Raw genomic sequence first — 14,599 nt, forward strand, 5'->3', positions numbered from 1 at the left:
AATAATTTGGGTCTTTTTTTGAAAGATGCATTCATTATCTGTAAAGCCATGTAACAATAATTTGCATAGAATAATTGCATCTCTGCATGCCATGTAAAATGTATTGCCTACACAGAAATAACATGCAACATATCCTTTCATTTACACACCAGTGCAATACACAAAAGTATTGCACTTTTGTGCAATACTTTTGTGTACTGCACAAAAGTGCAATACTGTGAAAAGTATTGCAAAACTACAAAAGTAAAAAGTACAAAAGTAAAACATATCACTGTGATGCAGGTAGTATTTCCTTGTATTGAAAGTGCCTATTTAACACCTATATAGCACCTTTCTAGCACCTATGTAGTGCCTAACACCTACATAATGCCTATATAGTGCCTATTTAGCGCCTACCTGACACTATACAGCACCTATATAACGCCTATCTAGCACCAATCTAGTGCCTATGTAGCACCTATCTAGTGCCTATTTAGCGCCTATCTAGCACCTATATTATTATTATTATTATTATTATTATTATTATTATTATTATTACAGGTATTTATATACTGCCTTTCTTGGTCGTCAGATTTCTCCCCTGACTTTATTCAAGGCGGTTTACAGAGGCAGGCTATTCTAAGAAAGGTTATATCTTTCAAGAACCACAACATTTCAGATGGATCTTTCTGATCTGGTATCACATTCTGGCCTCAGCTCCTTCATCTCTCACATGGAGGGAAGCCAAGACGCTTCTTCGCTCACACCAAAGAGCAGGTGGAATAACTTGGCTCAGCTTATCAGCTGCTTCAAGGTCTCACCATTCAAGGTGCCAGTGGCCTCGAACCGGCAACCTGCAGATGTTATCTTAAGGCAAACCGAGGCACTACCCTCTAGACCAGACCTCCTGCCCTATATATAGCACCTATTTAACACCTATATAGCGCCTATTTAACACCTATATAGCGCCTATCTAGTGCCTGTTTAACACCTATCTAGAGCCTATCTAGCACCTATCTAACGCCTATATAGCACCAATTTAACAACTATCTAGCACCTATCTATCGCCTATATAGCACCAATTTAACAACTATCTAGCGCCTATTTAACACCTATCTAGCGTCTATCTAGCACCTATATAGTGCCTATTTAGCACCTATCTAACACCTAGATAGCACCTATTTAACTCCTACCTAGCGCATATCTAGTGCCTGTTTAGCACCTATATAGCGCCTATTTAACACCGATCTAGCGGCTATCTGGCACACATATGGCGCCTTTCTAGCACCTATATAGTGCCTATTTAACACCTATCTAGCACCTATTTAGCACCTATCTAACACCTATTTAACTCCTACCTAGCGCATATCTAGTGCCTATTTAGCACCTATACAGCGCCTATTTAACACTGATCTAGCACCTATCTAGCGGCTATCTGGCACCTATATAGCACCTTTCTAGCACCTATATAGTGCCTATTTAACACCTATATAGCGCCTATTTAGCACCTATTTAAAACCTATCCAGTACCTATTTAGCACCTATTTAACACCTATCTAGCGGCTATATAGCGCCTATTTAGCACCTATCTAGTGCCTATTTAACACCTATCTAGCACCTATATAACGCCTATTTAACACCTATCTAGCGCCTATTTAACACCTATGGTGGCTATCTGGCACCTAACTAGCACCTATTTAACACCTATATAGTGCCTATTTAGCACCTATCTAGCACCTCTAACACCTATCTAGCGCCTATATAATGCCTATTTAGCACCTATTTAACATGCATCTAGCAGCCATCTAGCACCTATATAGTGGATATTTAGCACCTATCTAACACCTATATAGCGCCTATTTAGCACCTATCTAGTGCCTATTTAACACCTATCTAACACCTATTTAACACCTATCTAGCGCCTATTTAACACCTATCTGGTGGCTATCTGGCACCTAACTAGTGCCTATTTGACATCTATATAGCGCCTATTTAGCACCTATCTAGCACCTCTAACACCTATCTAGCACCTATATAATGCCTATTTAGCACCTATTTAACACGCATCTAGCAGCCATCTAGCGCCGATATAGTGGATATTTAGCACCTTTCTTACACCTATATAGCGCCTATTTAGCACCTATCTAGTGCCTATTTAACACCTATCTAACGCCTATTTAACACCTATCTGGTGGCTATCTGGCACCTAACTAGTGCCTATTTAACATCTATATAGCGCCTATTTAGCACCTATCTAGCACCTCTAACACCTATCTAGCACCTATATAATGCCTATTTAGCACCTATTTAACACGCATCTAGCAGCCATCTAGCGCCGATATAGTGGATATTTAGCACCTTTCTAACACCTATATAGCGCCTATTTAGCACCTATCTAGTGCCTATTTAACACCTATCTAGCACCTATATAACGCCTTTTTAACACCTATCTAGCGCCTATTTAACACCTATCTGGTGGCTATCTGGCACCTAACTAGCGCCTATTTAACACCTATATAATGGCTATCTGGCACCTAACTAGCGCCTATTTAACACCTATATAGTGCCTATTTAGCACCTATCTAGCACCTCTTTAACACCTATCTAGTGCCTATATAATGCCTATTTAGCACCTATTTAACACACATCTAGCAGCTATCTAGCACCTATATAGTGGCTATTTAGCACCTATCTAACACCTATATAGCGCCTATTTAGCACCTATCTAGTGCCTATTTAACACCTATCTAGCGCCTATATAGCTCCTCTTTAACACCTATCTAGTCCCTATTTAACGCCTAGCTAACTAGCGCCTAGCTAGCACCTATTTAACACCTATATAGCACCTATTTAACACCTATCAAACTGGTTTCATACCGAGGGCCGAATGGCATTCATGATGCCTGCTGAGGTCTGGAAGTGATGTCGTTAGGCAGAACGTGATGTCATTAAACAACTCATAACAAAAAAATAAGCACTTTTTCTCACGTAGGAATTTATTAACTGCAAATGTCAGAAAAGAAAACATGCAAATCTTTATCATATTTCAAGATATGGGTGAGCCCAATTTTTGTGGCGGCTTCTGCGGGCTGCATCTGGCCCCGGGCCTTATGTTTGACACCCCTGACCTGTATAGCGCCTATCTAGTGCCTATATAATGTCTAGCTAACCTATATAGCAGCTGTAGCACCTATAGAGTGCCTATCTAACGTCTATATAGAACCTATCTAGCACCTATATAACTTTTGTCGATGATACATTGCTGATGCATTGATACATATTAAAATAAAATATATTTACTTTAAAATAAAAGCAAGAGGAAAGATATACTAGACAAATACAGTAGCCATTGGGACACAACTTTTTTTTTTTTTTACAATATTCATGACAAAAGCAAAGTACAGAAGATCTGAGTTTATTGACTCTACCTGGTTGAGCTAAATTCTCCCAGCTTTGTGAGAGTTGAATCTCCTTAGAACCAGGTGTGGATCCAATGTCTGTATTTGGGAGGGGGCTGTGAGCACTACCTTCAGAGCCCAGGTCAACCAGGCAGGTTCCTGCTTGAGCTTATCGCCTGTGGCCATTTGCTGGGTGGGTAGGCCTGGGCTCCCGTCTGCAGCAGGAGCCCGGGTCTACCTATTTGGGTAGACCTGGGATCCTGATTGAGCTTAACGCCTCTGTGGCTGTTTGCTGGGTGGGTAGACCTGGGCTCCCATTCCAGCTAATCTCCTTGACACCCGCCCAGTGGGTGTTCCCCTGACACCTGATTTTGCTCTCCATCCTGGTGGGCACCCTTCCCTGCTGGCAGGACAGTTGGGGGGGGGGTGTATGCACCCATGGCCTAGCCTGGATCCGCCCCTGCTTAGAACCTTTCCCACACTCAAGTTCTTGGTTCTCTTTCGCTCAAATGCTTTCCATGTTTTCTCCCACCAGAAAAAGGATCTCCGCAGCCCCCAAGCAGCAGCCATTAATTTTAAAAGTATATCTGAAAGGCAAGAACCTGCCCCCAGGATTTCTCCAAACAGAAACATTTCTCCCTGCCCGCCCCCCAGCAGTACCATGATAGTAATTAGCATGTTCCACAGTAGAAGAAACAGCCCCCTCCCTTCCCCCAGCCAATACAAGGAGAGATCCCTCCCAACCTTCTTGTAGCTGCTCTTGACCAGCCCCGCTCTCCATGTGCTCTGGATGGGGGCAGGGTGACCAGAGGTTATAACTTCCAAGGAGCCCCCCCCCCGACCCTGTTCTACTCACTCTACACACATGCACTCTCTCTCTCCTACTCAATCCCTGCCAGAAGCACTGAGTCATCTTCCTTCCTGTGCACAAAAAATGTGGCAAAAAGGGCTTCAAATCACCCCCCAACTGACGGCAGATTAGATAAAGAGGACAGGTTTGGAAAAAAAGCTAGGGGGGCAAACTGCTGGCTCGGGGGGGGGCAAAGCCCCCCCACCCCCCCCCAGTTACAACCCTGCCTGATATCTGGATGGTATACCATATACCATCCATATGCACGGCAGTGACTACTCCCAATTCTCTTATGCTTTACTTCCGGATGTTTGTGGTTGTGGCTCTCAAACAGCTGAAGTATATGAAATGTGGCTTTTACGTTAAGCAAGTTTGACCACTCCTGGTTTAGATGATTGTCTGAATCTGACCATATTGTAGGAAGCTCATCAACTGTGTTTGCCACCAAGTTCCAACAAGTTTCATCAGCTGTGGAACAGGATAATTCTCACCTCTGGGTCTTTCCCATACCATAGGCAGCACTTATATCAATGGATAATTGTAAATGCTACCTCTTGGTTTGGGGCAGTATGCCTCTGATTACCACAGTTGGAGGAAGGCCCTGCCTCTAGCTTCTTGGTTCCCAAATGTGGGCAACATGATGCTGGGCTTGGTAGACCTTTGTCCAGCAGGGCTCTCCTTCTCTGCTTATTTATCCCTCAGTTTTTAGCCTCCCTTCTGCCTGATTGCCCCAAGGTAATATTTTCCCCAATTGTGGGCAAGATATATGCACTTTAGGAGTAATCCATTCAAGGTAATCCCAACTCTAGATGGATGTTTGAAACCAGCAACATCAGACACCCGGCCAATGTCCCTGGTAGTCGGCATTTATTCCTTGAACGTGCCATGATGAGAGTGCAGATTCTGACACTTGAAATGGAAATGTGCACTGTGAACAAAAGATGTGGCAATGTGCCCCAGCTGTCCATATGCACGAATTTCCATTATCACTGGGCATCTTCTAGCCTGACAGAAACCATTACGTCCTGCCTTTCCTTCCATGCACCTTTGTCACAAAGCCTGCAAGGTGGAAGGGAGCATGGATGCTAGCCAGAGCTGGTTCCTTTGCTTTCCATTCAGTGGGAAAGATTCTAGAAGAAGTACAGCTATCGAGAATGAAAGGCTGCAAAATTTTGACAGTTTGCTGGAAGGTTACAAGATTGGAAAGAAGAAAGCAACCCACGTAACTAAATGGCAAACCTTGCTTAACGCTGCTTTGCACAAAATGTGAAACGTGAACGGAAGCTCTGTGAAGCTTGCACACTTTCACTGGAGCAAAAGCATCACCTGCCCTTGATTTCCTCTCAGTTTCTGGGATCAACAAACTGATTCACGTTTTGTTTTTGCCAGAATACTGAAAACTGTTTTTGCCTCATCTGAAATGCAAGTGCATAGCCTGCCTTCCTTCCATCATGGAACCTGAGGTGCCAGGTGGTCATCCCTTTAGGCACTGACCAGGCCTAGACTTGCATAGCTTCAGTAAGGTGAGCGCATATAATGTACCATTCAGGGGTCTCCAAACCCCAGCCTGCCGGCCACATTCGACCCTTGACACCATGTAAATATATATGAATTGGCCCTGGGGCTGAAAAGTTTGGAGACCCTGGTAGATGATCATATGAATTCAACTAGTTCAGTGTCTTCTCTCAAGCCAGGTGCCAGAAACAAGCTATTAAGATTGCATCAAAATGAATGGGGTAGCATGAATTTGACATTTGAAAATCAGCAGCATATAGGAAAATGTGAGATCTTTCTCTGCAACCCCTTGGCTGGGCCTACATATACAGGCACATCAGGAGATCAAATATTGAGAAATTAGATTATACTGCTCCACTTCAGCCTGCAAATAGAGGACATCACTGTAGAATTCTCACCACCCTGCCGCCCCAGGGGCAGTCCAGGAGATGTCCTCTAGGTAAGGGAATAATCATTCCCGTACCCAGTGGTAAGCCTCCATGGTAAGGTGAGTCTACTCAAACCTACGAACTGTTTTGCTGGCACAGGTCCATGTTGCCCTGCGCCACAGGATTAGGCCCAGGAAGGGGGTTAGGATATCAGCAGCACTGATGCTGCTGATCCTGCCTTCCTAGAACTTGATCCACACATCCCCACCTCCATTTCACCCTTTCGCCACCCCCTCCCACCTCTTCCATCATCTTACCACTTCCGGTAATCAGGGTCACAGATGATGACGGGCAGGAAGACCAGGTCCTCTCGCTGTTGCTCCCGGCAGTGTGCCAAGTCGCACATTTTTGGAGCACCTTTTGTGACATGTGCTGATTGCTTTACGTCAGTCAACGCTGTCGCAGGAGGGGAACCACAGGTGCACAGTTTTCCGCAGTAAGACTAAGGTCACAGTTTGTTCAGTGGGACTTACTCCCAGGGCAGTTTACACAGCTATAGTAAGAAGCTGCCTAGAACATGGGGAATGGAATAAATAATTTCTAATATGCAAATTTATTTTAACTTCTCCTTTAGAATGAGGTGGGCAAGGAAATGAGAAAAGCCCTTAAAAGGAGAAACCAAACCAGCTTCACAGTATTAAGTAGCCACTATTCAGGAAAGGTCCCACCCACAGCAGTCAAATTGGTATTTACAGCACTGTCCTTGTATCCAGACTATCCCATCAAGTTTTAAGGAGGCAATTTTTCTTTTCTACACAGTTTGAGAAGGAAGGCTCTTTTCATGCCATTTTGCAGGGCAATGCACGCAGTCCATGTTTTAACTATGCAGATTTATGTATCAACCAGTCCGATTTAAAATGAATATAATTAGAAATACCTGTTAAGAGCAATTATTATATACTGCAAACTTAGGTGGAACAATATCTCTTTTTTCAAGGACTCTTTCTCAGTTGGATAATTCACAGGACTGAACTAAAATGTTAAGGCGTGTTTAATTATCTTTTACGATTGCATTTGTGCCTAGGCTTTTTTTTTTTCCCTCCCCTCAGTTATCATAAATTAAATATCTACTTATATTAAAAAGAGAGTTTCATGCATGCAAAATGAGATAGGATTTCATTTTTAAATTTTATTGTTTAAAAATTACATTGGCCAAAGCAATTAAATCATTCTGGTGTAAAAAATGTATCCTCCGGAATACAAATGCATTTGTGTCCTCGCTCAGGAACGCCCCATATATTTGGGGATTTTATTTGATTTTTTTTTCCTATTTATTTTAGTTATTTTGCCCAGTGAAACTAATATTGCCAGGCAGTTTTGAGACATTACTTTCTGGTTTCAGAGTTACAGATATTCTGGTGAACAGCTGTCCACAGCCCTCGGTAGGTTGATGCAGAGAAAGATAGCATTTGTTAGCCACATTAAAATTCAGAATTTGTTAAATACAACTAATTTTGTTTGGGAGTCCCAGTGGTTTTCTTACTAATAATTGAAAAAATGCAAATGAGTGCAACCAATCAATGGATTGGCCAGCTAAACTACCCAGCTATCTACCTTAATGAATTAAAACTGCATCACGGCCATGTGCGTAATTTAAACGTGATGAGGTGGGAAAAATGCAGGAAAGGGGGAAAATATATCTTTTTTTTTTTTAATTATTCCTCAGCTTGTCACTCTTGCAGGACTTTTGAGTTACAGCCATATTTCAAAGCGAGTGATTTTATTTTGTGTCTTTGCAAGAAGATGGGACATTTTATGATTACAGACTACAGTAGAATGTGGTTACATAACATAAGAACAGCCCCACTGGATCAGGCCATAGGCCCATCTAGTCCAGCTTCCTGTATCGCACAGCGGCCCACCAAATGCCCCAGGGAGCACACCAGATAACAAGAGACCTGCAAGGCTTCCTGGGAATTGTAATTAAGAACATAAGAACAGCCCCACTGGATCAGGCCATAGGCCCATCTAGTCCAGCTTCCTGTATCTCACAGCGGCCCACCAAATGCCCCAGGGAGCACACCAGATAACAAGAGACCTGCAAGGCTTCCTGGGAATTGTAGTTAAGAACATAAGAACAGCCCACTGGATCAGGCCATAGGCCCATCTAGTCCAGCTTCTTGTATCTCACAGCGGCCCACCAAATGCCCCAGGGAGCACACAACAGACACAACCTGGTGCCCTCCCCGGCATCTGGCATTCTGACATAGCCGATTTCTAAAATCAGGAGGTTGCGCATACACATCATGGCTTGTAACCCATAATGGATTTTTCCTCCAGAAACTTGTCCAATCCCCTTTTAAAGGCACCCAGGCCAGATGCCATCACCACATCCTGTGGCAAAGAGTTCCACAGACCAACCACACGCTGAGTAAAGAAATATTTTCTTTTGTCTGTTCTAACTCTCCCAACACTCAATTTTAGTGGATGTCCCCTGGTTCTGGTGTTATGTGAGAGTGTAAAGAGCATCTCCCTGTCCACTCTGTCCATCCACTCTGTCCAGGTTCAGACCTGGTCTAGACATATAGTGGGATGAAGAGGGGGTGGGGTGCCAGAGTTCAGAGGTGATGGAACAACTCCTACCACTGTATTCTGCAGGTTGACCCTGCCACATTCTTGAGTGTAAGCCTTCATGTAAAACAGCCACCACCCTGCAAGGAGAAAACTAGCACAGCAAGAAGCTAACGGAATTCAAACCATTATCCCTGGTGTGCAGGAATGTGTTGTTATGGGGAGGCTTTAAATTGGTCCCCTCCCCAATTGGGTTGTATAGTGCGATCCACTCTACAATCTCAGGACTCTATCACATCATTCTACATCAAGTTTAGTTCCAGCCTAAGGGATTGTGGCATGGATCAGGGAGTCCTGGGTTCAAGTCTTGCCTCTGGAATGAATGCAAGAGCAACTCCTGTGGCTTTACTCTCTGACCCTAATCTAGAGTGCAAAAACCATGCTAGCCTACCTTGGAAGATTGTTGTCTGGCTTGTAGCAAGAAATGTACATGCAATACTTCAGAAGATTCAGTGACCCGCTTGCAGCATCCCAAGATGTAAATGGTACTATGCCTCCGGTATCTTTTCAGCACTGGGCCTACTTAAGGGCTAGTTCTCCCTAACTGGGAAATATGTGCCTGGGAGTTGGGCCCAACTTAAAATGCCATTCCAGGTTTTAGACTATAATTGGTTAAACACGTCCGTGATCTTTACTGTCATTCTTGGACCAAACCATGTTTTGCTGTTACCTCAAATGAGTGCTTGAGCAATTAAGACTGGCCCGTAGGAAGACTTTTTAAGGCACAGGGTCTCCTGCTTCCTCTCCACTCTGACATTGCTTGCTTGTTGTGAGGGAGCCATTCGACAGGCTGCAGTGTTTGATGGCAGATCTCAGTGGCAATTTAAAATATCCTAATTTAATAGAGTATGATCGGCTATTTGCCAACAAACACGCAACTTGCGTCATAAATCAGACGGCGGAATGGTACAAGACCATTATACCGGACAATATATCACGTCCCTCTGTTGAGCTGGCATGTTGTCGCCATTATAGTGTTACTATCCATCTTAAAACTTGTTTTTCTTTCGAAAGGGAAAGATGGAAAATGAGCTTGTGTTTGTGTGGGAAGGGGGAAGCACTCGCAAAGCTGGAGATTAAAAATTAATTACCAGTTTGAGGGACGCGTGACGATGAATCATTTTAACCAATTAATTAAAGTCCTCATAATTGTGGATAGGTTTGTTCTCTATTTTCACTTGTAAGCTGCAAGCAACCTTAAGAGTTTGTGGGGGGTGGGGGGGTTTCAGGACCCAATCTGATTTTCCAGCACCAGTGCAGCCACAATGCAACCCCAAGGTAAGGGAACAAATGTTCCCATACCTTAAGGAGGCCTCTGTGACTACCTCCCCACCACAGGGTGCAATGCATGCCCCATTGGCACGGCTGCACCAGCACTGGAAAATTGGATAGGATTGGGCCCTCAGATGCAATGATAACACAGCATCATTGAAGTGTAGCAAACATGGCACTGACTGGTTCCTGGGCTGAGTCCTTATTACTTGCAGCTACCCCTCATTAACTGGTTGGCAACCTTCAGTCTCGAAAGACTATGGTAGAGGTCTCCCATCCAAGTACTAACCAGGCCTGACCCTGCTTAGCTTCCGAGATCAGGCAAGATCAGGCATCTGCAGAAATTTCAGCCATTAAAGCTGAGTTGTCTCCTTATTCTTACCGACATTCAGATAAAATGTCACTTCAGAGGATCGGGTTGTAGCTGATAGCAGTGCTAGTAACTGTTGGTCAGCTGGCAAAGCCAGACCAACAGGTGAGGAACCCACTGAGAATGCTGCCCTCTTCGCTGTGCCTGATGGCTTGCCTGGGTCATGCTCTCACTTCAGGCAGAGCACCCGCACCATGTGTTGTGGCTACTTTGCTGCATATCCTTGCATGAAAAAGTGTATGCCAACAAGTGGACAGATGAAGCTACGTACTTTCATATGAACCTGGACTATTTTAGGACCACCTGGGCCAGTATTGCTTACTCTAGGGGTGCCCAAACCCAGGCCCGGGGGCCATATGCGTCCCTCGAGGGCTCCCAATTCAGCCCGCAGGGAACCCCCAGTCTCCAATGAGCCTCTGGCCCTCCAGAGACTTGCTGGAGCCCGTGCTGGCCCAACGCAACTGTTCTTAGTGTGAGAATGACTGTACGACCTCTCACCTGAGCTGTGGGACGAGGGCTCCCTCCACTACTTGCTGTTTCACATCTGTGATGTGGCAGCAAAGGAAAGTCCAGCCTTGCTTTGTGCAAGGCCTTTTATAGTCCTTGAGCTATTGCAAGACCTTCAATCATTCATATAAGTTCCATCTCAAATATATTCATTTATGTAAATTCATTCAAATTTTAAATGTAAATGAATTCTTTTTTTCCCTGCCCCCCCCCCCCGACACAGTGTCAGAGAGATGATGTGGCCCTCCTGCCAAAATGTTTGGACACTCCTGGCCTAACCTTACTCCAACTCTCGTCATATTTGAACTTGAAGGAACTGAACAAAACTAATTAGCAGCAGGTTGCAGAGAAAGGAGTTTGTCATAAGCAACTTGCATAATGAGCATGTAGATTGTCACAAGAAGTGCTGGTGATCGCCAGCTGGTTTCTCCTTTTTCAGAGACAATACACCTCTGAACGCCAAGCTCTGGGAACATAGCAAGTCAAATCGGAGGCTAGATGTCAATCTCAAATTCCACTGACATAGATTTCCTGCCCCCCTTGGAAGGAGGTGGCAGGAGCTAAGAGTGTCACATGTTCGAAGAAATAGTCAGTCCATAGTATATGGATATTTCAGTCCATAGAAATAGTCAATCCAGGGAAAATACTCGTTATTCATGTTAAATGAACTTGCGTACACAACCCACCTCAGTGATATAGAGCTGCTTATGTGAGTCACTGTGCTATATAGAGGGGTCAGCTATGAGCAATGTCTTGTTCTTCTTTGGCAAGATGACCAGACCAGCGCAAAGAGCATCCGCTGTGTCCAGGTTTAGTCCTACAATAACCCTCCCCATCCCTTCTTTGTCTTCCCTTTGCCTAGCTGGACAGCGCCACGTCCCTCATCCAAGCCGCAAAAAACCTGATGAACGCTGTGGTCCTCACTGTAAAAGCTTCCTACGTGGCTTCAACCAAATATCAGAAGGTCTATGGCACAGCGGCGGTCAATTCCCCTGTCGTATCTTGGAAAATGAAGGCGCCGGAAAAGAAACCGTTAGTCAAGAGAGAGAAACCGGAGGAATATCAGACGCGAGTGAGAAGAGGCTCTCAGAAGAAACACATTTCTCCAGTACAGGCTCTAAGTGAATTTAAAGCGATGGATTCCTTCTAATTCCCTGGGCTTCACCACAAGGGGTTTTGTACTTCCTTCCTTGTTTTTGTATGCCTACCTGCCGACTTGTATGCGTCTGGGGGACCCAAGATAATGAAGCAGTTGTCAATTTGCATGCAATCTGAGACTCTATTAAAGTCATTATGCAGTCTGTGTTTCCCCTTCCCCAAAGACACAAGGTGTTCCTTATGTTAAGTGGGGGTCCAGGTCACTGACCTCTTTTCCCAGGATAGCAAAAGGAGGGGGGGAAAGGCCCCCCCCCCCAAAAAACAGGTAACATAAGAACATGAGTTGGGGGAGGAAGGGGAGACAGTCAACTCCAGCGTATGGGAAGCGAATTCTTAATGCATGCAAGAAACATTAGGTTGGCAGGTATATTTATTGGTGGGGAACCTGGAAATTGCAAATGGTAGACCATAAAAGCTTGTATTGCTTTTTGTTACAGTGCAATCATGTAACTAGCCAATATGCTTGAATGTGTGGCCTGGATACTGAAACTATTTAAACTTTGGAGTCATCTTCATTATGATATGTGGATTTTTTTTTTTTTTAACAAAGATGATAAAAAGGTAACACTTCCTTTAACCCACAACTTCTGCTTCTGGTAGTGCTCTGACATGCTTTTGTTTCAATGATTCCCATCTGACATGAACAAAATATTTTCTCTCTCTCTTTTTAATGGGTTTTTTTTTTTTTTTTTTGCCAATTGAATTCCTTCTGGTGGAGTACGAAGCACAACATGTTGGTTGGCATTGCCTTTTGTATTATTATAATTATATTATTATTAATATTATTATTATTAGAAATAGAAGAGCTGGTGATGGAATGTGTAGAGAAATGGGAACTGACACGTGTGAGAATTTAGAGGCAATTATGTAGGTGTAGCTTTGGATTACAAGGTATCTGATATACCGTCGTAACCGCTAACTCTCAATAAACTTATTTAACCTTGGACTTCTCAGTATGACTCATAATGTTTGACTTTCCTGATGGTTTGCATTCATACTTCCTCCCCAGCCCCATTTGGTGATGTACGTACATCAAGTTTAGATTTGACTACCTGTCTGTTGAACTCTTTGTCTGTACACTGACTTCCCTACCGACGGAGTCAAGGAGGAAATTAATCTATGAAGTCCAATCCTCTCTAGGGCTAGTCTTGCACCAAGCAGGGCAGAAGGCTGGCATCAGGTCTTCCATCTCTCAAACTCCGATCACTTCCACACCAATAATGGCCAGAAGATTCTGTGCACCATTGTCTCCTCCTCAGTTTCTTGTGCTCTTGTGACCTAATCCCTCATAGTAGTGTCAAAACCTGTGCTAAAGCATAAGAACAGCCCCGCTGGATCAGGCCATAGGCCCACCTAGTCCAGCTTCCTGTATCTCACAACGGCCCACCAAATGCCCCAGGGAGCACACCAGATAACAAGAGACCTGCAAGGCCTCCTGGGAATTGTAGTTAAGAACATAAGAACAGCCCCACTGGATCAGGCCATAGGCCCATCTAGTCCAGCTTCCTGTATCTCACAGCGGCCCACCAAATACCCCAGGGAGCACACCAGATAACAAGAGTCCTGCGTCCTGGTGCCCTCCCCTGCATCTGACATAGCCCATTTCTAAAATCAAGAGGTGGCACATACCCATCATGGCTTATAACCCATAATGGATTTTTCCTCCAGAAACTTGTCCAATCCCCTTTTAAAGGCATCTAGGCCAGATGCCGTCACCACATCCTGTGGCAAGGAGTTCCACAGACCAACCACAGTGGACAAGATTTCAGATCTGTGCAAGTGTACTAGTGCAACACTTGTGCAGATCCAGAGATTCAGAACCTATGCTTGGTATTTCCATTTTTCGAGGAACAGGAATCACTGGAACTACTACAGTGAATATATCACATGACTGACAACACAATCATATCCCTCCCCTGGTCCATAGCATACAACTACATTGCCAGAGCATGCACTATATACTATGGTGTGGGTGATCACATGGCCAGTGAGAGGTAAGTACAGAACTTTAAAAGTAAATTTAAAAATAAAACTTTTGTACTTGCCTCCTGGTAGGCTGCCTGATCATCTATGGGTGTCCTCAGATCCATGCCAGCTATTTTTCGGGTGGAAGTTCGAGGAGAGGAAGGGGGCAGGGCAGGTTGGGAAACTGGGGATAGGATCCAGATCACAAGCACCTGCTTTTTCCCTGGCAAGTACATGCCTTTTCCCTGGCATAAAGTTTCATTGCAGCCAGTGGGAGATTTTTTTCCATGGCAAATATCATGGGGAGGGGGGGTTTTGATCATAGCAGGGGACAAGCACTCTCTGCAATCACAATCCAGATTGGGTTGCAAGTTATTTAAGAAAATGTAAGAAGCACCAAGGCTGCTGCCATAATTAAAGTGGCATATAAAGTGGAAAAAATATAGTGTCCCTTAGCGGAGAAGAAGTCATGTGAAAAAAAAATAATAATAACCCCAAGCCTGAGGAGTCTGTGCATGCTTTGTGAAGAAACATTTAATGCCCCACTAGAGTTTCTGGGCCATAACTTGTATCTTCCTAATCCCCT

General features: G+C 44.2%; 1 protein-coding gene across 1 annotated transcript in view; it reads left to right on the forward strand.

The window, feature by feature from the left end:
* Positions 1–12,301, forward strand: part of CTNNA2 (catenin alpha 2) — a 459,234-nt gene extending 446,933 nt beyond the window's left edge. Inside the window, exon 16 of the mRNA XM_066632254.1 lies at positions 11,753–12,301. Within this exon, the coding sequence (XP_066488351.1) occupies positions 11,753–12,040 (288 nt within the window). The 3' untranslated portion in view covers positions 12,041–12,301. The remainder of the gene's footprint in view (positions 1–11,752) is intronic.
* Positions 12,302–14,599: the final 2,298 nt, after the last annotated feature.

Source organism: Tiliqua scincoides, chromosome 6 (assembly GCF_035046505.1).
Source record: "Tiliqua scincoides isolate rTilSci1 chromosome 6, rTilSci1.hap2, whole genome shotgun sequence".
In the NCBI taxonomy this organism is placed as follows: Eukaryota; Metazoa; Chordata; class Lepidosauria; order Squamata; family Scincidae; genus Tiliqua; species Tiliqua scincoides.